This window comes from Salvia hispanica, chromosome 6, assembly GCF_023119035.1.
Source record: "Salvia hispanica cultivar TCC Black 2014 chromosome 6, UniMelb_Shisp_WGS_1.0, whole genome shotgun sequence".
NCBI lineage: Eukaryota > Viridiplantae > Streptophyta > Magnoliopsida > Lamiales > Lamiaceae > Salvia > Salvia hispanica.
In genome coordinates, this window is record NC_062970.1 from 3471026 (window position 1) to 3494920 (window position 23895).

Below are 23895 nucleotides of genomic sequence, written 5' to 3' on the forward strand. Positions count from 1 at the left end.
TCCGCGGCCCATAATCCAATTTTTCCACCAATTTAAATTACACTAATCTCTCTATAATTCCACTCCTCAACCTCAATATTCATCTCACCTCTTGCATCTGGAGTCTCACTTCCCCTCTCTTTTCCTGCGTGATCGCTGATTGAATTGTTTCAATTTTGCGGTTTCGAGGCCTTTGATCTAGGTTTTGAGGCCGATATTCTCACATCTGTCGATCACAGATGAGTTTTCAGGATGTCGAAGCGGGTAAGGCAGCCGCCGGGCCTCGGAGGGGGCTTGGGCGGCAGGATTCCACGCAGGCGGTGGCGTCCGGGATTTTTCAGATCAACACGGCGGTGTCCACCTTCCAGCGCCTCGTTAACGCCCTCGGCACCCCCAAGGACACGCCGGAGCTCCGTGAAAAACTGTTAGTTTTCTTTTTGATTACTCGTTTTTCCCCATTTTTTTACATGTCATTTATCAAAGGCATCGGTTGGACTTTTGGATTCGTTTTAATTTGAGAGCTGAATTGGTATATGATTTGTGATATTAAGTCATTTTTCATCATAATTAAGGAGCATAATTAAGTGGGAAGATTTAATGGAAAATTGGCAATGAACTACTAGAGAGTGATGATTCACTACACTTAATTAAGAAGCATGAATTCCTATCAATATCCAGTAAATGATCATATAAAATATATTATGTTAAGCTGTATTAACATTAACAACATTAGAGTCATTATGATCTTTCATCACATTGCCAATAGACTCAATACTATATAACACTGTACACTGATTTTTAAGTTTATTGACAACAACTGAAAGGGTTGTGATGGAATATAAAATACAACTTGTTCACATTAAGCAGTACCATTTGGAATTTGAATAATCTCTTCCTTTCTTCATTAAGCTTAGAGCCTTAGACCAATGGAAATGATTAATCTGGGTTTTCCAGAAAATCTAACAACACATAGAGGTATAGAGGTGTAATAGTGTATGCAACAATATGAGTGAAGGGGCTTATACTGTTGGCAATCAAGGCTGTTGCAGACACTTGAACCTCTAAATTGATTCCAATCAGTGGTTTAAAGAAAACAACCTACTCAGTTTGTTTAGTTGTGAGTCGGGATGATTTAGATTCTTTACCTAGACCGACTAGCTTCTGTCCCAAAAACTAGATAAACCAACCAAAAAATTATTCTTGAAAACTTTGGCATTATGTCTAGGTGAACTATTCGATCAGTATTTGGTGAGGGCTTGGATTTGCACACAATGGTATGCTCTTCTAGTGGGAATTTAACTATTGTTCACATGTTATGTCTTATGTGTGTGTTTGTTGTATTTTATCTATATGTAGGACGAAGAAAGTTATTATCTAGTTGATGTTTTTTTCATCATAATTATTGAAACTTTGATCATCCCCAAAATTTGACAGAGATCTCAGGTGTGTTAACTTTTGGTATCTAAAGAAAATGGATGATGGATGGAAAATGAATTTTGCAACCTCATTGTCTGCCCTTACATTCTAGAGAAATTTACTGATGCAAAGTTTTGGAAAATTTAATTTTGTTGTGGGTTTGTATGAGTACTTCGTCATAGGTTACTATTTGGTAGGATTTTCTAAGTTCAGTTTTCAGAAGCTAATTTATGATGCATGATCTTCAAGAAGTGATGTCATTTTTTACATGCAATTTAAGCTAGTTATGTGAAAGCAATAAATGTTTGAGATTCTTTTGCTGTCTTTTATCCATTGGAGGCATAAAACTCGGATGCACATTGGACAGCTGGTAAAAGATACTTCAGCTAAACTTAAGCAAGCTAGTGAAACAGATCATCGTGCTGATGTCAGTGTAAGTTTGCTTCCTTGTCTAATCAACATTACTGCTAATTTTGGAATATTCTTATTCATTTATTTATCTATTAAGATTGCATGGAATGCATGTTTTCGATCTTGAGAATGTTTTTTTTTTTCTCTTGAAAATTAAACAATGACTGTGGCCATAGTTGGTTGCTGATGCATGAAACAATTTACTTTAATCTCTTCATGCCACCATCCCAAAACCAGTTTTAGGTGATTATCAATCTATTTTGTTAACTGCAGCAAAGTAAGAAAATCACAGATGCTAAACTTGCGAAAGATTTTCAAGCCGTTCTAAAGGAGTTTCAGAAGGCTCAGCGGCTTTCAGCTGAGAGGGAGACATCATACACTCCTTTTGTTTCCCAAGCAGCGCTTCCTTCCAGGTAATCTCTTAGAGAAAATGTTGTGATGCTGCAGTTGATGTTAGGTTGTCTTGGAATTTTCTATACTGGTTCCATAAAATGGATGATTAGCTTCGCATTATATAAAATTAAAATTAGCTTCAGTATTGAGCTTTTCTCCAACACGTCATCTTTGTCATATTCTGTGTTGGAAAGTTTCCTTTTACTAGTTAGATGATTTTTTTTTTTTTTCTATTACTTAGCCAAATTGGCACCTCTTCAGCATCAAGTCATTTTTTAATGGATAAAAAATACCTCTTGTATAAGGAAGCATTTTACCTTCTTACACTAATGTTGCTGCAGCTATACCGCAAGCGAGATAGATGGAAGTGCAGACAACACCCCAGAACAACGAGCTTTTCTTGTGGAATCTAGAAGGTATAGTTGCACTGGCATTTCTAACATTTATGATCCCTGTAAATAGCAAATGTGGTTTCCAATGGATCTCCAAATCATTCCTTTATTTGTTGGTTATACTTTTGGTTGTTTTTACCCTTTATAGTAATGGGCAGACCATGATATCAATGAGCATTTGCATTATAGTATTTGGTATGTAATATAACCTACCTACTCTTTCTCATTCTTTCATATAATATGTACTGTACAATTTACGATTTTGTCATGTTGTTCCTGTAATCTTCAACTGTCTCACCTTCTGAGTTCGTACATCACAGAATATAAACTTAATTTAGTATGTTCTTTAGATAACTATGAAGCATACTTGCTTGATCGATAGGTAGATGGCCTTAATTCTTTCATATATTGAGTACGCTAAGATTGCTGGCATTTCATGAATGTTACCTTCTGGTGATGAGCATAAAGAATTGCAATGTCTGTATTTCCATGAATTATTGTAACTTCCTTGAGAATGAATAGTATTCAGGTGGTAACAAAGAAAAGTAGTTGAGGGAAGTTCCTGTGATCATTTGGTATAGTTTCTTGTGAAGCTAAAAGGATATGCATATGCATGCCACAATGTCATTAGCTGAGAATTTGAAGAAAAAGTGCGTCGTGGAATTTGTGTGGTGTTCTTATCACAGATTATATGCACTTCTACTCCGCCATATCATGACCACCCATCAACATTTAACAAGAACTTCTGCCCCACCATATCATGACCACCCATCAACATTTAACAAGAACTTCTGCCCCACCATATCATGACCATCCATCAACATTTAACAAGAACTTTTGCCATTTGTTGGAAGTGTGTTATCCTTATTTTCTTATGTTCTCATGTTGCAGACAAGAGGTTGTGCTATTGGATAATGAGATTGCTTTTAATGAGGCCATTATAGAGGAGCGAGATCAGGGTATACAAGAAATACAGAATCAAATTGGTGAAGTAAATGAGATTTTCAAGGACCTTGCTGTACTTGTTCACGAGCAAGGGACAATGATTGGTAAATGATTTTGCATTGCATTTGATGTTAATGCATCAAGGATCCTGATATAGTTTTTTCATCTCCCCAGATGATATTGGCTCCAACATTGAGGGTTCACATGCTGCAACTGCTCATGCAAAATCACAGCTTATCAAAGCAGCTAAGACCCAACGGTCGAATTCATCACTGGTGAGTTATTGACATCAATTCACTTCCACTAACTAGCAATGCAGACTGTAGTTGGTTTCTCATATTTTCTTTTTCCTCCGCAGACTTGCTTGTTGCTCGTGATTTTTGGAATCGTGCTTCTCATAGTAATTATAGTACTTGCTGTCTGATCAGAAGCTGAAAGACCAGAAAGCATGGTACGAGAATATAGAGTTATTATTTTCATTTAATTGTCATTTCAATTCAATTCACATAAATTACAGCCTTCAAAGTTTGTTATATTGCTTCCTGCAATAAAAATTACTCCGTTTTCAACAGAAAGTGAGGAAGGATGTGAGCTTCACATTTAATTAGCTTCCATCTTCTGATTTTGATGGTTTTATGGTGTGCTTCACTGTCATGAGATTCTCTGTATTATTCATCTTACAAAGCTGTACTTGGCTGATATACATTTCAGCAAATACAATGAACACTAACAACAACAACAACAACAACAATAATAATAATAATAATAATAATAATAATAATAATTCTATTATTATTATGTTCATAAGTTTCTACGTGTTTTATTTTTTACACTTTTTAGTAATTATTTTGTAATATCTATAGATTAGTTTTTATTGTAATGTGTCACCGGAAACTCAATCTTGATTCTTGATAATATAGCTTAAGGTGACTAATTATTGATTTTATAAATATCAGGAGTGTTCTTGATTTGGTTTATTCAAATGTGGAGTATTCAACTTAATAATGAAAATATTCAAATTTTAGCATGATATTTAATGTTTATTATTTGTACTATGAATAAGCAAAGCATGATAATCATACCACAAGTAAGATAGTCTCATAAACGTAGTATGTTTTATTTCAATATATTAGAGAGAATAATAAGCAACTCTCATTAATTGTAAAGTAGAGGAAAGAACTAAATAGAAAATGAATAAAATAAAAAAAAATGAAAAATAGAGTATCAATTTAAACTAAAAAAATTAATCCACTTATCTTGGAACGTTTTTAAAAGAAAAATAATCCACTTATGATGGTATAGCAGTAGTAAATTTTCTCAACATTTCGACGGAAAAAAATACAGCAAATTAGAAATTCCAAAGCTGGTACAAAAAACTATTTTGGAGCATGCATGCCTAAAGATTTGTATGAATCTAAAACTAAATTAATAAACTTTGGAGATGCTCATGTTTAGCAATTAATTGTACATGTAGCACGCAAATATTTACGAAACGGAGTCCGAGTCAAATCATCCGGCGCCACTGTTTCGCCGGCGAAAGAGTAATTTTCCGGCGGGTGTAGAGACAACACAGAAGCGCGTTTTGTAAGTGTAGAGAGAGAAAGAGAGAGGAACAGTAGATGGAATCTTTCCAAAAAGTGGGGTTTGGAAACCGTAAAAGAGAACTGGAAATGATAATTTTATTAATTTCAATATATAATTCCCGTAATTAGCCTTAAATTAATCGCAGCGGATAACATAAATTAGATTATTAATTCTGTAATCCTATTTTTCTTTAAACAAAAGGGCTATATAAATTAGTGGTGGTTGTTAAGTTGGTTCACCCAAATGCCTGCAGATCGAAACGACGACGTGGGCTTAATTTAATAACCATTAAATATATACTTATATATAGATACATGTCTTTTATGTCCATTTTGGAAAGTTTTCAAACTAATAAAACTTTATTCCATACTTAAAAACTAAATACCATATATAGATTAAATATCTAAAATCTTACTGTATCCACATGTCACATGGACTAGTAATTAGTGTGCCATACCAAATCATCATGCCACTTGATATGTCATGACTACCAAATTTTTACTCGCTAAAGGGTTGTATTGAAATTATTACACCATTGACTTGAAATGTGTAATATTGTAGATATAAATGGCAGGTGAATTACCACAAGAGATTGACACTCTGCCAAAACTTGAGAAATTTGGTGTGAACAATAATTCCTTAAATGGATCCATCCCATCTTCCTTATTCAACATATCAACAATGAATGTATTATCAATTTCGTTGAATGAGTTTTCTGGTACTCTTCCATTAGATATGAGGAATTCATTTACCAATCTTGAAATCCTTCATTTGTCCCAAAACAGACTTAGGAGCGCGGAGGAATTCGAGGTGGAAGAAACGCCGACCGAGCCGCCTTCTAGGAGCCGGAGGGGGAAGGCTCGAAGGCTGGGTCTTCTGGCCGCGACCGATGGCTGGTCCCGATGAGAGGCCGAAGGCCGGGTAAGACTACTTACACTCGCAAGAGTCCGAGCCGATAGCCGATCACCGGGCAGGACACGTCACAAAGACGCTTGAGCTGCAGCAACTACCAATGCATCGAGATCATATTCTCGGGAGCCGGGATTGAGCGCCAAGCACAGTGAGCTACAAGATCGCCTCAATGAAGGACCATGGCAGCGAGGCGATCCGTCGGCATTGGGAGCGCCTCATGAGGGGATCGCGGGCACTTCAACGGTATTTATTCTAACTTGATGACTCACATGACGAGTGGCCAGAACGAGCACATGGTCCGAGATGAGGCCATCCGGATGTATAGGTAGCCAGTACTTGTCGACGAAGGGCTTCAAGTATTGGAACATCTACGATAAGCTCGATCCCGACGCCCCTCCGGCCCCTCCGTCTTAGATTTTTTTTTTTTTTTTAAATCTTTGTTTATTTGCGTTTTTTATTTGTAGTTTTTTTTTTCTCGTTGTATTATATTTTCCAATGATTAATACAACGATGAATTGTTCATTATTAGTCTATTTATTAAATACATTTGTAGGGAAAATTAAATAATATAAAAAATAATGATGTAAAAATGAAATGTTGAGTTAGGGAGAAATAAGGGAGAAATAAGGGAGAAACCAATGTAGCACTTGGCTAAAAACTGGGGATAAATTTTCTGGTACTCTTCCATTAGATATGGGGAATTCATTTACCAATCTTGAAATCCTTCATTTGTCCCAAAACAGACTTAGTGGCCCAATTCCAAGCTCTTTCACCAATACATCTAAACTCACTAAGATACAGTTGTCTAGCAACTCATTTAGTGGCTCCATACCCGACTTTGGCAAATTGATGCTTCTACAAAATACTTCGTCTTTGGCAAAATAATTTGAGAGGAGCAGAATTCCCAACTCATGAATTGACATTCCTCTCTTCATTAACTAATTGTCGGCATTTGAAGAAGTTGGAAGTATCAAGCAATCCACTGAATGGCATCTTACCCACTTCACTTGGGAATTTTTCCTCATCTCTTGAGTTAATTAAAGCAACGGCATGCAACATCATGGGTGTTATTCCGTTCGAAGTAGGAAACCTAAGTTGTTTGCTAAGTCTCCATTTGAATGAGAATCAACTGAGTGGTCCCATTCCACCAACAATAGGAAAAATGAAGCAACTCCAAACACTATCTCTTAGTGACAATCGATTGGTGGGGTCTATCCCTAATGATCTCTTGTCGATTGTATCATTTGGGGGAATTTTACCTTGCTCGTAACATGCTTGTGGGTTCAATACCTGAATGTTTGGGTGATGTTAAATCCTTGAGAGAGATCTACTTAGCTTCAAACCAATTGAATTCAACAATCCCTCCTAGCCTGTGGAATCTCACAGACCTTGTGAATCTGGAATTATCTTCCAATCATTTAAGCGGTCAATTGTCATCTCAAGTTGGATATTTAAAGATGATCAACTTTTTGGATTTGTCATCCAATCAATTTTCAGATGTAATTCCCAACTCAATTGATGGTTGCCAATCACTAACATAACATGTCTTAACTTATCAAATAATATGTTTAGTGGCTCCATTCCTCAATCATTGGGAGAATTTAAAGATTTGACTATATTGGATTTATCTTACAATAATCTTTCTGGACCAATACCCAAGTCCTTAGAAAACCTCCGCTTTCCTGAAAATTTTAATAATTCCAATAACATAGGTCTTTGTGGTCCAATAAGATTTCAAGTTCCACCCTGCTCAGAAAATCATCACAGATCACACTTCAAGAAACTCATGGTGCCAATAGGGAATTTAGTTGTCACTGTGGTGATTGTAATGCTTGTTGTCATGAGGATGAGTAATCAGAAAAAAGTAGAACTCTCTACTGATATATCACCACTAACTACTGAATATAGAAGAGTTTCTTACATAGAACTTGAATAAGGAACAAGTTCATTTAGTGAAACTAGTCTTCTTGGAAGAGGTAGTTTTGGTTCTATATTCGAAGCAACACTTTCTGATGGGTTGAAAGTTGCAGTAAAGTGTTCCACATGGAACTGCAAGGAGCAACAAGGAGCTTTGAGGTTGAAGCTACTATACTTAGTAGCATTCGGCACAGAAACTTGGTTCGCATTGTTGGATGTTGTTGTAACAAAGAGTTTAAAGCATTGATTATGACATACATGCCAAATGGAAGCTTGGATAAATGGTTACATTCCACCATGTATGGTTTGGATCTTATACAGAGATTGAAGATAGCAATAGATGTTGCAGCAGCATTGGAATATCTTCACCATGGCCATACATTCCCAGTTGTCCATTGTGATATAAAGCCAATCAATGTGTTGCTCGATCAAGATATGACTGCTCATGCTGCTGATTTTGGCATTTCCAAGCTTTTCGATGGAGGAGAAATGGTCATCCAAACACAAACAGTGGGAACTATCGGTTACGCAGCACCAGGTGATGCATGATATATACTGATTTTTTAAACTTAAATTTCATCATGTGTAAATGTTTTACCTAATTCTAAAATTTTTTTGAATGGATGTGACGCAACTAGAGTTTGGAATGGAAGGCAAAGTATCAACAAATGGGGACGTATTCAGTTTTGGGCTATTGCTGCTAGAGATGTTCACTGGAAAAAGGCCAACAGACGATATGTTCAGTGAAGAAAGGAGCATAAAAGAGTGGGTAAGTGAAGCATTAGATGAAAACACAACAACTGAATTGGTGGTGCCAGATTTGTTGTCAAGGGAAGATCAACATTTTTCTGCAAAGGTGCAATGTTTGTTGTCAATATTTGAATTGGCAATGAAATGTGTAACTGATTCAGCGGATGCAAGAATCAACATGATTGAAGCAGCAGCAACTCTGCACAAGATCTATGCAGGTACATATATGTACAGATAAGTGTCGTCCTTAATCTGTTTTTTTTTCTGTTAGTATCCCTTCTGAATCTCTGTATGGCAAAAGTCTATGAAATTGCTCCCAATAAATCTCACGACCTTGCTAAAATCTCTTTGTTTGTGACTGTTATGTTATGTGAACACAAATCAAGAAGATTGGGGTTAACTATTGCATATTGGTGATATTTGAGGTAGTCATGATTTAATGATTGATTCAGCTATCTTGCATTCGGAATATAGATGAAGATATATCATTTTTGGCCATTTTTTGGTGCCACTATGAGAAAGGAGTTCATTTGCATCTACTTTGATGTAAAGTGTGCTCATTTTGAGGGTTTAATTAAGCTGAAAAAAATTTATCTAAAGAAACTTGTCTATTAATTGATTTGGTCTGAGTTCTTTCAAGATGGATAGCTATGTCAAGTTTCTTGACAATCAGTATGATCAGGGACACAAAGCTATATAAATTATTTATAAATTATTATCATATAACATGCTTTGGTACCATTAGATCAATAACTACATTAGATAAGGTGTGATTAGTCTTTAATTCAAAAGGGGCGAGTGGAATAAGTTATTGAAATGTGAAACTTATTATCATTTAATATAAACATGAACTAGGACCCCTATTCAAGGACGAATCGAAATGAAAAATTAGAATTCTTATTAACGGATGGAGAAAGCATTTCTGATTAATTAGATGCTAGTTATTTTTTATTACGCTCTTAATAGGCTTGTGTTAGTGTGCTAACTAATTTACAGTAATAACTAATAACTTTCAATTATGTGTATTAAAATTATCAACATAAGACATAATTATATCAATACAATATGTAAATTTAAATATCAACAAAAAAACATAAGTTTATCAACACAAGTATATTGAAAATAGCATTGAAAATAATTCGCACCAAAATGAACAAGCATTTGACAATAATATCATATGTGCCCCTTTAAATAAGAACCAGCCATCCATTATCTTAGTTTTATTTCATCTGTTAACTTGTACCAACCATCCATTTGCAAAATTGGTAAAAGTAAATAATTTCACAGCACATATAATTGCAATATAATGAACTACATTTAATGCTAGATTTCTTTATTCATATTTTAACGTAAAAGAAGTGTTTGAAGACTTGAGTTGATGATGACCAACAGCCTCATTTGCCCCGTTGATCACGTAATGTAAATATAGATATCTTCACAATCTGAAAATTGCTTATTTCTTTCGTTCAACCTAAAATATTTAACTTATAATGAGCTGACATACACTTAGAACGAAAGAATGAATGATTTGGACCAAAAGAATAGTGATACATACGGACCCGAGGAGCAGCCAAGAATGACCACGTCGAAGTCCAAGACACCATAGAAGCATACGCACACCGCCCACGCACGTCCGAAATGTGTAACTACAAGGCTGCGCGCGCAGTGGAAAGATTATGTCGCAAAGTAATAGATCACAGCACGTTAATTTCAACATTGAGTCTTTCGATTAGGTTTAATTCATGTTTAATTTCTTGAGTTTTTGTGTTAATTCTTTATCGAGTCGTATTCAGATTATATATGTTAAATATTCATCAAAACATATTATCTAGAATCGGAATCTTACACATTTACGTATATGATGTGTAGATGTAGACTTATTGTATAAATGTATAAGATCAATTCGGACTTTAATTTGATTAATATATTAACATTTAATCATAATATCGGTCAAACATATCTGATCATTTATTTTTTATGCGACCATTAAATATGAAACAAAATATTTTTAGGATTAGAAATTAACACACTAGTGTGTGTCTTGACCAATAAGTAAAGTGGTTAATGTTCAAACAATAACTTACGAGTTCGAGTCCACCTTAGGACGTCAACCTTTAAAAATTTATGTTTTTTACCAATATTAAATGGGGAGTGTTATGTTGCTAACTAATAACTTAATTGCTAACTATAACTAAATAATAGCCATTAGATATTCAAATTAAGGCTTAGATCATCAATCCCTAAATGTCAATACAATCAACAAAAACGTCCAATAAACCATATGATTAATTCTAAAAAATATCAATAGGTGTATTAATATTAATTAACTACATGTTTAGTTATAACTAACTTTTAAAAGAAATCCAAAAGCTTTAAATTCATATAACATATATCAAATTAAAGATAATTTCATAAGGATTCCAACGATATCCTACATGCATATGTTCCAACGTCAAAATTTGAAAAAAATTTCAAAAATTTTTAATTTTTATCAATAAAATGTCAATATAGTATATAAAATATGTCAATATAATACATGTAGAATGACAATATAAGCAATGTGCTAACATTATCAATGCTTGACATTCTCAAAGCATTGTGTTGATATTTTTGAAACACTATATTGACATCGGACGGATAAATACATTTTGGAAAAAAATACCAAATTGACTTGTAAGATTTATATAGACGACTTGACCATTGCGAATTAATATAAAATAATATATTGATAAAAATATCAAACATCATGTCTTAACGAAATTATATACTACTAGTAGTAATTTGTTTATTAGGTTTGTGATTGTTATTCACAGTGAATAGCTGTGTAATTTATAGAGTCAAATCGTCGATATTAATCTATACAAGTCTATCCACCTAAATTAATTCTATTAAATGTAACAGAAATATTGTATTAGCTAGTTTGATCAAATTTGATAGAAATTTGTTCTGAGAATATCATTGATTGATAGATTTTTTCGCATAATTTCAAAACAAAAATAGAAGTTGACGATGACGACCAGTGTCGATCACCCCGTTGATCACGTAATACAATATAGTCTATGCAGATTATGACAATCTGAAAATTGTTTTCATCATTTGTTTATGAAGCTATCCAAAGTTTATTAGATAGTACTATATAAATTTTTGTACGTGCAGAGTCATGTTAAGAAAATACTACATACACTTACTTTTATCAAAATATATATTTATTGGTATATTGAGGAATTTGATAAGTTTTATACCTAAAAGAGCTGAAATAGACGATTTGGACCAAAATTATATAGTGATAAGGACCTGTGTTATCGCCGCTGCTCGGAATAATGACTGGACTGAGTGGGAAGCCCCAAAAATGACTCGAATAAATTTATACGAAGTCAATCTATTTATCTTCAAATTGTTAGAAATTCATAGACACCACATATAATAGCAATACTTGAATACTTCTAATTGATAATTTTAATGGAAAAAATAGAAATATGACAAGTTTAGTTGACGAAGACGAACCAATATATATTCAGACTGTGTATCCTTTGCATATTTTTCAACATCTGCATACCTTTAAATCATACTAATACCATCTAACGATTAGTGTTCAAGATAAAAATAATTAAAATTACTTTCTTATAGGTAATATTGAAAATATTAGCATTAAATTTCTTTAAAATGAAAAATATTACAAGTATTGATTTTCTTGAAAATGAAAATTATAGCGAATAGCGAGGATGAACAACAGTGATGGGCTTAGTCCATACATGAAGATAAATAAAGTCCCAATAACATCTACAACCTTGCATCATACTTTCTCCGTCCAATAAAAACATTCAATTTTGGTGGAGACGAGTTTTAATGTGCGAATTGGTAAAATAGAGAGCATGTAGCAAGAAAAAGTAATTAAAGTATTAATGTTAGTTGAGAATTAGTCTCACCTCAATGGAGAGAAAAAAGTTTCCAAAATTGAAAATACATATTCGTATGGACTGAATAAAAAGGAAAAAAGTGCATATTCTTAAGGACGGCGAGTGTATTATTTACTGTTAAAAAATCTCTGTTTAAAAAAATAAATGATTAAATTTTCATAAATCATTTTGCAAAAAAAGATGCGACACATTCAATATTTCCATGTATAATTTTTGTCCCTTTGTACTTGTCTATTATTGATTTTTTTTAATTCTTTCAAGATGGATAGCTTTGTCAAGTTTCATAACAAACAGCAGGATATGAAACACAAAGAAAATGATACAATGTAGGATTCCATATATCAAGTGAATGCTGATAACTGCCGTATGTTTGCTTCATGTAGCAATCCATAATGTTCAGATAAATCTACACAATAAACATTGTATTAGTTGCGTAGGATTTGATGTTTGATGTTATTCAACTAGTTTATGTTTAACTTTGTTCGGATCTCTACAATTTTCAATTTCCTCGATTAAAGTATGTAATGTCATATAAAGTAGTTCTATCCAACATAAACTTTGCTGATAAATCGCAGTGTATTTTTAAACATGTCTGAAATATAAGTGAAGTGTAAAATTATATGTGAGTGTAATGAGTTATTGGAAAGTGATGTTGAAATTAGAAAAATCAAATGTAATTAGTTGTTATTAGTTAGTTAGCCTTTTTACTTAGATCATATATAAGGCTCTTAATTGTAATTTGTGTAACTTTTGCTAAAATGTAGTCATTAATGAATTCCCCTTTTCTCTCGATATCTCTCCTTCTTTAGTCGACAGTTTCGTCTTCTACAAGTTTCTCCAATTTCATCATCCTCTTTCAACGGAGGTTTCTCCATTCCAATTCAAATCTTCATTTTAACAAGTGAGGTTCATTTACTAAAAATAATGAATAAATAAATAAAGTGGATAATATTTTATGGACAAACCGAAATAATAAAATTGGACAATATTTCACCTACGGATGGGAGGGATCAGTATGTATGATATGGAGAGACATTCTTGATCACTACTTATATTTTTCTAACCTGAGAAGGTGTGTTGATTATATCATAAATCTTAACAATAACTATATCAATGGTTTTTTTTTATTCTTTCTTGCGTGCAAGACTATACCGCTAATAGGCCTATATGATTGATACGTTGATCAATACTCCGCATTTATTTAGGCAAAACCATTTATAATTGGGCTGACAAGATCTCAAGTTCTAATTCAGCCCAAACTAGAAAGGCCTATTCTTGTAGTTTGCTCATATAAATTGATGCCGATATATGAGTAGTATATCCCAATCAAATAATGAAATGAGGAAGCTTGCACTTTTCGTTTATGAATTTAAAATTTAAATTCACAGCACATACATATGCAATAATATCATAAAAACAATTGTCGAGAGACTTGAGCTGATGACGACCCAGCCTCATTTGCCCTATTGAACATGTAATGTTAAAATGTAGACATTATGGAAATTGTTTTTCCAAAATTTCGTCAATACATTTAATTGTTTATCTATCCAAACTTTTCTCGTAATACGAAATTATCTTCCATCTAATCACAGGTCGAGTTGACGACGACGACTCACATTGCTTACTCAATCTTTTTAATTTCATATTTGTGAATTTAATTGAAACATATATTTCCTCCGTCCATAATAGAGTCGACTTTGTATTTTGGTTTGTCTCACAACAGAGTCAACTTCATTTTTATCATAAATGGTAAGTAGGATTACGTTCCACTAATCACTTAATTCAAATTTTATTATAAAACTAATATAAAAAATGAGTCTCATATTTCACTTCTACTGACTTTTTTTCTTTTAAAATACGTGTCAAATAAGATGCACTCATATTGTGGAGCGGAGGAGTATAAAATCTTCACATCTTGTATACTCCATTTGTTTTATTTAACAAATAAGTGTGTTGAGTTGACACGACGACCATCGCTTGCCCAGTTGAATACACAACACATGTATAGACATCGTTTTCATTTGTTTCTTTACCTGTTCTTAATTTTGTTAGAACATATAAATTTCCACATTTGAATATCCTTCTCATCGTCATATGTACGTTCACTAGAATCCCATTAATAAATTCCACATGCTTTTCGACATATATTTTTTTGGTAAATTATGGCGTATATTTTATTAACGAAGACTCAAATAAATTGAATACTTACAAATCAAATGGAATAAAATAAATATGAACAAAAAAAAATTAAAAATCATACTCCATTTATATCAAATGATAATTATATATAAAGAGTCTGTTATAGAGAACGCCGTCTATCAAATAAAACTAAGCAGAAAAATTAATGGGAAATTTTATATTTTCCTTTCTTTTTTCAATCTTATTCTTAAATAGCTTTACCCTCTCCTTGGATTCTATTACTGATAAAAATGCACTTATTTCCTTCAAAAACTCCATCACTTCCGACCCTTATGCTACCTTGAGAACCAATTGGTCCCAAAACACATCAGTCTGTGATTGGATTGGTGTGTCGTGGGCCTCAAACACGGTCGTGTCAACGCTTTCTCAATCTCTCGGCTACGACCTTGTTGGAACTATTTCTCCACATATTGGAAACCTTTCGTTTCTCAGATATTTGGATATCGGTTCAACGGTTTCACGGATCCTACCATTCGACTCTCTACACTGCGCATTCGAAGATGATGAATGTGGGAGTCAATTTATTCACCGGGAAATTCCAACATGGTTGGGCGTTTACCTCAACTAGAGAAACTCTATATGTACAACAACACTTTCTTAGGTACAATTCCTGCATCTTTGTCTAACAATTCGATGCTCCAAATGTTAAACTTTTCCAATAATCAATTGAGTGGATCCATACCACATGGTATATTCAACGTGTCTTCCTTAGAGAAATTAGACTTAACAATAATAGTCTATCGGGTTTGCTCCAAGTGATATGTGCAATAGTCTCCCAAATATTGAAGTACTATATATTTGGAACAACCAACTTTCTGGAGAAATTCCACCAAATATATGGAAATGCAAACATGTTCGGCAGCTGGCATTATCTAAAAATCATTTCAATGGAAAAATCCCAGGTGAAATTGGAAGTTTGAGTATGCTTAGAGAGTTGTTGCTCGGTGCTAACGATTTCACAGGTAAACACATCTCCTTTTTACTACCTCTACATATAATTTCTATAATATGATTTGTAGAAGTATTTATTTTGGATATTCAAATATATTTCATTTTACAGCTTGCATATCAGAAATTGCATATAATTCTTGCGATGATCAATGGGAAATTCGTTAATTAACAAAATTTCAGGCGGAATTTCAGCCGAGTTGTTATAAAAAATGACCACTCCAACATATGCAACTACGGCCATGGATCATTGTGAATGTGATCCATGGGTTGAAAAAGCTTCACGTTCTCACTGCACAAAAAGTACTATATGAACATCTCCACATTTATACATACTCCATCCGTCCCAAAGTAGTTGGAGCATTTCTTTTGGATACGTGATTTAAAAAATTGATTTGTTAAAGGTTAAAGTAGATAGAGGAAAGTAAGAGATGGAATAATATAAGAGAAAGTAAAGTAAACGAGGAAATAAAGTTTTTACCAAAAAAAAAAAAAAATGACTCAACTATCTTGAAACAAACAAAAAAAGAATACGACTCAATTACCTTGGAATGGAGAGCATCACACATGTAAAATTAGTGAATTCGTTGTATATTTTAACACTTGAAAAAAATTAAAATATTTCCACCTCTGAGTTAGGTAATTTTTTTGTGAATGCAGTAATTACATGAGCGATTAACAGACTAACAATAGGAAGTGACTAAGTTGAACCCTCAATATATCTAGGAAAACGAATGCAACCTTAATTTATCAAACTTGAATTATTACTATCCGCTCTTCCATATTCAACTGGTAGTCAATCTCCTATTGCTTGATTTATATTATAACAGACTCACACTCGCAGGTGAAATTCCAACCTCTATCACCAATGCTTCTCAGCTTACTGCGATATACTTGAGCAGTAACTCATTCACTGGTCCCGTTCCCAACTTTGCTAATCTAAGACAGCTGCAAGTCCTTAGCCTCAGCGAAAATAATCTGACTGGAGTAGACTCGCCGAATCAAGAATTGGGATTTCTCTCTTCCTTAACAAACTGCCCAAATTTGTTTTGGTTGGATATCAGTAACAATCCGATGATGAATGGTATCCTTCCAGCTTCCATTCGGAACTTGTCTACTTCTCTTTCCAGCTTTAGAGCATCTAATTGCAGCATCAGAGGTATAATTCCTCCTGAAACTGGAAATTTGAGGCATTTGGAAGTTTTGGATTTATCCAAGAATCATCTCACAGGATTCATCCCAACTACATTTCCAATGGGTTGTAGTCTCGAGTCACTAGACTTAAATTCTAATAAATTGGCAGGATCTTTTCCCCAATCCCTTTCCAATTGTCCAAATCTGCAAGTTCTCGATATTGGAAACAATAGAATACAAGACACCTTTCCAGTTTGGACTGGAAATCTCATTGATCTTTGTGTCCTCATATTGAGATCCAACAACTTTAGTGGTACCATTCCTTCTCACACTTCCAATGCTACTCTTCCATTCCCCATGCTGCAAGTTTTTGATATATCCCATAATGCATTCATCGGCAATCTGCCCCATGAATATTTGATGAATTTTAAAGCGATGATGGATGCATGGGAGATTCACCGAGGAGAACGAGATCTGTCTCGATTATACATAGATTCATTGACAATAACAATGACATTAACAGTGAAAGGTATTGATAGAGAATATAAGAGAATTCTGAAAACCTTGACAACCATCGACATGTCATCCAACAGATTCTCAGGCAGTATCCCAAACATCATAGGAAATCTGAGTTCCTTGATATATCTGAATCTGTCTCACAATTGCCTCACAGGAGGTATACCTGCATCTCTTGGAAATGTGCCACAACTCGAGTCGTTGGACCTGTCTTCAAACCGATTGGAAGGGGAAATTCCAACAGAGCTTACAAAGCTCAAATTTCTTTCGGCGATAAACCTGTCCATGAATCATCTTTCAGGGATGATACCTCAATCCAGTGGCCAGTTTCCCACATTCGACAATACATCATATGTTGGAAATTCTGGACTGTGTGGATTTCCGTTATCACAAAAATGTGAAGAGTCTTCGCCTACAGGGATGCTGCAAGAAGATGATGATGGTGATTATGGTATTCTAGAAGGATTCTGTTGGCAGGCTGTTGTTTCCGGGTATGGATGTGGATTTGTAATTGGTCTGATTGTGGGTTGTGTGATTCTTGGGTATGGAAGGCCTAAATGGTTGGTGGAATGGATCTACAGATTTTACAGGATAAAGATGAGAAGCCGTAGAGGAAATGTGGAACCACAAAGAAGAAGAAGAAGAACAAGGAGACAAGAAGGTTGAGATTTGATGTATAATAGTAATGAGTTTTGCTGTTTTCTCACATTCATTGGCAAGTTATATGTTATTTATAAGGTTGGGTTTATAACCGAAAGTGGTAAAAAAATCTTGAATATTATTGCGATGAAACTATATGTTTTCTTTTGTTTAGTTGGAATTTGCCAATTTGGATTGATGTACCACATAGGTGAGTGCTTTCCAATAGCACACTCAAATTTCACATTGCAATATGAAAAAACAAGTGTAAATTTAACTTGTATGTTGATTTCAAGATTAAATTCATAATGAAGCTATGAAATATCTTAACCCCATCGGTTTGAAATGTTGGTTCTTTCAGTGAATGAGTTACAACTTTTGATTGAATTCAAAATATATCGTCTCTTATTCTTACCCAAGTTTTATTGTATCTTTGAATAATCCGTTAAGCAAATCTGATTTCGAACCTAAAATACTAAAATCTGAAATTGAATCTTAATATCCAACACAAAGAAGAAATTCACAATAAAACAGACATTTCCCCCAAGTTTCCAATACAAAATCATATTATGTTCTACCTTATCAATTATTGATGCTATTTAGTTGTACTCCATGTCAAGCTAATAAAACAGACATTTTCACCTTTTTCCATAGTATTCCCCAAATTATTCATTTTTTTTTCCTTTTCAGAAGACTCTATTTTTTTTATATACCAATGGAGAATTCTATCTTTTCATTTGCTCTTTCAATCTTGTTATGAAATACTCCCTCCATACACTACAAATAATATTTTTAATTGAGGTTGAATAATTAGAAGAGAGAAAAAAACTAGAAGAGAACATTGTAACACCCTGGCCTTTTTTCTTTTAGTTATTTTCGAAAGAACGCCAAACATTTAGCCTAAAGAACTCAAGTTCGGTTCGCGTTTTAAGTACTCGAACTCGAATGAGCAAATGATGGGAATTCCTCAAAGGATCCAATGAAGGATATGTGCAAATGAAATGTTGAAAAAGGCATGAAGCTAAATCAAAGGAAAAAATTAAGTGTATATATTTGGGCCTAGCAAATAAATAAAGGGAATTAAGACTCTCTTCAGCTCAACTCATGTTGATGAAGTCCACTTGGAGAAGCCCAATAAGCCCAAGAGTAAACTCTTGATTACCCTCTCCACTCCAAATTTTTGAGAGAGAGAAGCATAATCAGAGAAGGGATTTGTATGACTAAAGTCAAATGAGCTCCAAATTCAGAGTTGTGCCATTTATGGTATGTTAAGCTTTGGGCTAAAGGTTTATTACGAGGTTGGACTATAATTAATAATGGGATATTGACATTTAATATTATGAATTTTCAAAAAGTTGGGTTTTTCCCACGAACTTTAAAATTGACAAATAATATCACGAACTTTACTCCGTTTTTGTTTTTTCCCACGAATGAAAAATTCCCACAAATAATATTATGATACGGATTTTTTTCGTAATTTCTCGACAACAATTTTGGAAGATTCAAGTTTTTCAATCATTGAAGATAGTTTTTCTTGAAGCACACCATCCAAAATTGTTCTTCAATCTATTAAAATAATATGAATTTTTTCATTCGTGGGAAAAAACAAACCCGGGGTAAAGTTCGTGATATTATTTGCCAATTTTAAAATCCGTGAGAAAAACTTAACTTTTTAAAAGTTTCGTGATATTAGTTGCCAATATCCCATTAATAAATAACGAACTAATTCCCATGTGATTAGTTTTTGTAGTAAATTAATTATTTATCATCCGATTAGTTATTTCGTTAGATTATTTAGCACAAACAATTGAATCACCTAATTTAATTAGTTAGCATTTGGGACCACAACGGTGAAGTTGAAGAAACACATTCGTTAAGTGGAACACAACCAATAATGCTCTTCATTTTCTTGCATTTCACATTTGCTAACACTCTGCGGACAACTTCCACGTGAAGCACGCCGCCGCAACCCTCAAAAAAATCAGTTTTATAAGGAGAACGCGAGAACACTTGCATTTTTCCTAAAAATTATTATATTTAGTAAAAATTAATTGCACTGGACAAATATGAAAATTTTTTGTTAGAAATATACAGAAAATTCTAAGTCATGCGCAAGCGATACTCGAACTATTCAACATAAAGAAAATAACATTATCAAAAAGAATAAAATTTACAAAATGGAAGCAATAAAACAAAACATTTGTAAAGCGAGTCAATGAAAGTCTTAATTCTGCAATTACATTCCGGCTAGGACTGTGGGATTGATGTATTGTGCCCAATGATAAAACACCTACCTCCCAATGATATTTAGAAGCACCTCAAGCCCGCTAGATACTAGCAAATTTGACAGAATTTTTAGAATCAATCAAATGATGTTCATACAAATACTAAGTGATCATGCGTGAAAAATGAGAGGCGATCTTAGAGATAAAATGTGTTCAAATTCAAAAAGGTGTGTTCTTTTCCTAAAATGACACATAAACCCAAACCAATTAATTAGGATTTGTTTAATATTCTATTTTGTGAAGAAAAAGAATCCTTACAAGCTTAAATAAAGTTATAAAATCTAATCAATATTTTAAAAGTCAAGATGATAACCAGACATTACATTATTTCATAATCATGTAAAACGGCTTCTCAGTCTAAATTTATTATCAAAGACTTCACACGTATTTACATTCGTTATTTAAGTTAGAAGCCTAGAAGCAGATGTATATTAAATTAATTAATTCACACCATATCCTATTTGAAGAATTGTGTTGATCACATAATATGTATATAGACAATTGTTTTTCCTAAATTTCGGCAATGTATTTAAATTTCTAACAATCCAAATTTAGGACTTACCTAAATATCAAAAGGAACGAAGACTCCCACATGTATATTTGTATGATTATTTTGACAAGACTCATCCTTATAATTTAAAAGGAACTGAAATAAAAATCATTTAAGCAATAAGTAATACTGTGCTAAGGCCCGTTTGATAAGTTAGTAATGCCTAGATATAGATATTTATATGACTATTTCTAAGTGTTTGATATCATAGTTAACCTATTATGTCAGCCCGTGGTTTTTTCTATGGCCCATCCGTGCTCGCAAATTTTTCCTTAAAATACAAAGATATGTATCTCACAAATTTGGTCGGATAGCATTTCTACCTCATTTATTATGATTTATTAATACAAATCTAGATAATTTCTTGTCTACCAAACAACAACGAAAAACCTTCATTCGAGCTTATCTTGACACAAAGCCCGCATTTCTTATATTATTTAACAAATCTTGTTATATCTCATCAATCTTATCAAACGAGCCCGTATATATAAGGCATAGAATGTTATAAAGATCGCAGTCTATCAAATGAAACCAATCACCAAATTAATGGAGTCTTCTATCTTCTCCTTTGCTCTTTCCACCTTAATCTTTAGCAGCTTTACCCTCTCCCTCAATTCTGTCATCACAGATAAGCATGCTCTTATTTCCTTTAAAAACTCCATCACTTCCGACCCTTATGCTATTTTGAGCACCAATTGGTCTCAAAATACGTCAGTTTGTAATTGGGTTGGTATGTCGTGTGGCCTCAAACACGGCCGTGTCACTGCTCTCAATCTCTCTGGCTACGACCTTGCTGGAACTGTTGATCCACATCTCGGAAACCTAACGTTTCTAAGATGTTTGGACATCAGTTCCAACAGTTTCACGGGAATCTTACCATTTGAGCTCTCTAAACTGCGTCGTTTGAAGGTGACGAATGCGGGAGTCAATTCATTCACCGGAGAAATACCGACATGGTTGAGTAATTTACCTCAACTGGAAGAACTCTATTTGTACAACAACACTTTCTTCGGTACAATTCCTGCGTCTTTGTTTAACATCTTTGTTGGAAAGAATCAATTAAAAGGAGAAGAAGATTGGTGTAGATCACGAAATTAAGGGAATTGATATATTTTCTTTTTAGTATCTAGGGCAAATCTTGCCAAGTATATACCATTTTCTAGCCTATAAAATGGCCGTGTATATTGTAATGAAAAAAAGACAAGTTGAATGAATAAACACAAATCTTTCAACATGGTATCAGAGCAAAGGCTCATAACAAAATCATCATAGCCATTATACCTTTCCCGACCTAGAAGGCGGCGAATTCCAACCTGCAAAAATGTCAGACGATGAGGAGAAACCAAACATGGAGGATGCACGATTAAAGATGAGGAGACCCGATACACCACAACAACGCCCAAATCACCAGCCACCACCATCAAGAACCACCACACAACCGCCCAACCGCCGCGAATTCAAACTCGACAAATCAAAGATGTGGTGCTCACACTGCGGAAAGAACAAGCATACAAGAGAAACCTGCTTCCTCCTCATCGGATTTCCGGAGTGGTGGGACGGAAATCAAAAGAATAAAGCCCGACTTGCAATCGGAGTTGAGGACGGAGGCGGGCTGTTCCCGCAAGGAGCGGGCAACCGGGAGGTCGCCGTCGCCCGTGGGAGAGTAGGGGATGCCGGCCAGCAGCAAGGTGGAGGCGGCAGGACTGGCGAGACGGCCGGAATTGGAGAAACGGCATTTACAGAGAGAAAAGGGGGAGGCGCATCAAGTGGAGGTCTCGGATTGGGGTTGAAAAACCTTGATCCCCAATTTAAATTGCTCCCTAGTTCTTTTAAAATTAATTATGCTAGAAAAATACCCCACTGCATGAATAGTATTCAATTAGGTCCCCTAAATTCCAAGTGTGTGCAATTAGGTCCCCAGAATAAGAAAATTCCAAATAGGGTCCCTAAAATTGCTGAAAACTCTATTTTAAGTCCGAATAGTTTTGCACCTTTGGATAGTCTCCCAATTGCGTGTGTCGCCCAAAGTAAGAGTGATTCTAAGGAGAAAGGGTGGATTTTTGATTGTGGGGCGACTGATACTATGTCTTATGATAAAAATGATTTTTCTGAATTTGATGAAGCTACAAAAAGCCACATACAAACCGCGGATGGGGAATTGACTATTGTGAGTGGGAGTGGAACCATTGAGATTTCCCCAACCTTAAAGCTCAAAAATTGCCTCTATGTGCCTAAATTGTCCCATAAACTCATGTCTATTAGCCATGTGACGAAAGAATTGAACTGTACGTTACTGATGCATCCAAACTTCTGTGTATTACAGGATATCAGGACGAGGAGGATAATTGGGCGTGGCACTGAGCGTCAAGGCCTCTATTACGTGGATGAGATTGCTCAACAAGGTGGCACCGCGATGCTTGCTCACGGATCTGCCAATCGGGAAGCTTGGCTGTGGCACCGCAGACTGGGGCATCCATCTTCGGGTTATTTAAAATTGCTTTTTCCAAAGTTTTCTCAGTTTAAAGATATTACTTGCGAATCTTGTGTTTTGGCAAAGAGCCACAGACAATCCTATAGATCAAGTGATACTCGGGTTAAGACTCTTTTTTCTCTAGTGCATGTTGATGTTTGGGGTCCTGCTCCTATTATTGGTGATCATGGTTTTAAATATTTTCTTATCTTTGTAGATGATTGCACTAGATTGACTTGGGTATATTTTTTGAAAAATAAATCAGAGGTTTTTGAAAAATTTACTCATTTTTTTACAATGATTAAGACACAATTCCAAACCACTGTTAAAATCCTTAGATCTGATAATGGAAGGGAATTTGTGAATACAGAAATGACCGAGTTTTTTAAGAGGAAAGGGTTAGTCCATCAAACCACTTGTCCATACACTCCTGAACAAAATGGGGTAGCTGAGCGAAAGAATAGGATAATCCTAGAAGTCACAAGAGCCCTTTTCTTTGACTCCAATGTTCCTAGGTTTCTATGGCCCGAAGCTGTTG

General features: G+C 34.4%; 1 protein-coding gene across 3 annotated transcripts in view; it reads left to right on the forward strand.

Moving 5' to 3' along the window:
* Positions 1–23895, forward strand: part of LOC125196419 (syntaxin-22-like) — a 28511-nt gene continuing 4616 nt past the window's right edge. For 2 of the 3 annotated variants that reach the window (XM_048094929.1, XM_048094928.1), the window contains exons 1-5: positions 1–403; positions 1735–1828; positions 2080–2219; positions 2541–2615; positions 3483–3577. In XM_048094929.1, coding sequence (XP_047950886.1) covers positions 219–403; positions 1735–1828; positions 2080–2219; positions 2541–2615; positions 3483–3577 — 589 coding nt within the window. In that variant the 5' untranslated portion in view covers positions 1–218. Of the gene's footprint in view, positions 404–1734; positions 1829–2079; positions 2220–2540; positions 2616–3482; positions 3641–3710; positions 3812–3894; positions 4191–23895 lie in introns of those variants that run through there. The other variant, XM_048094927.1, reaches the window with a different exon arrangement.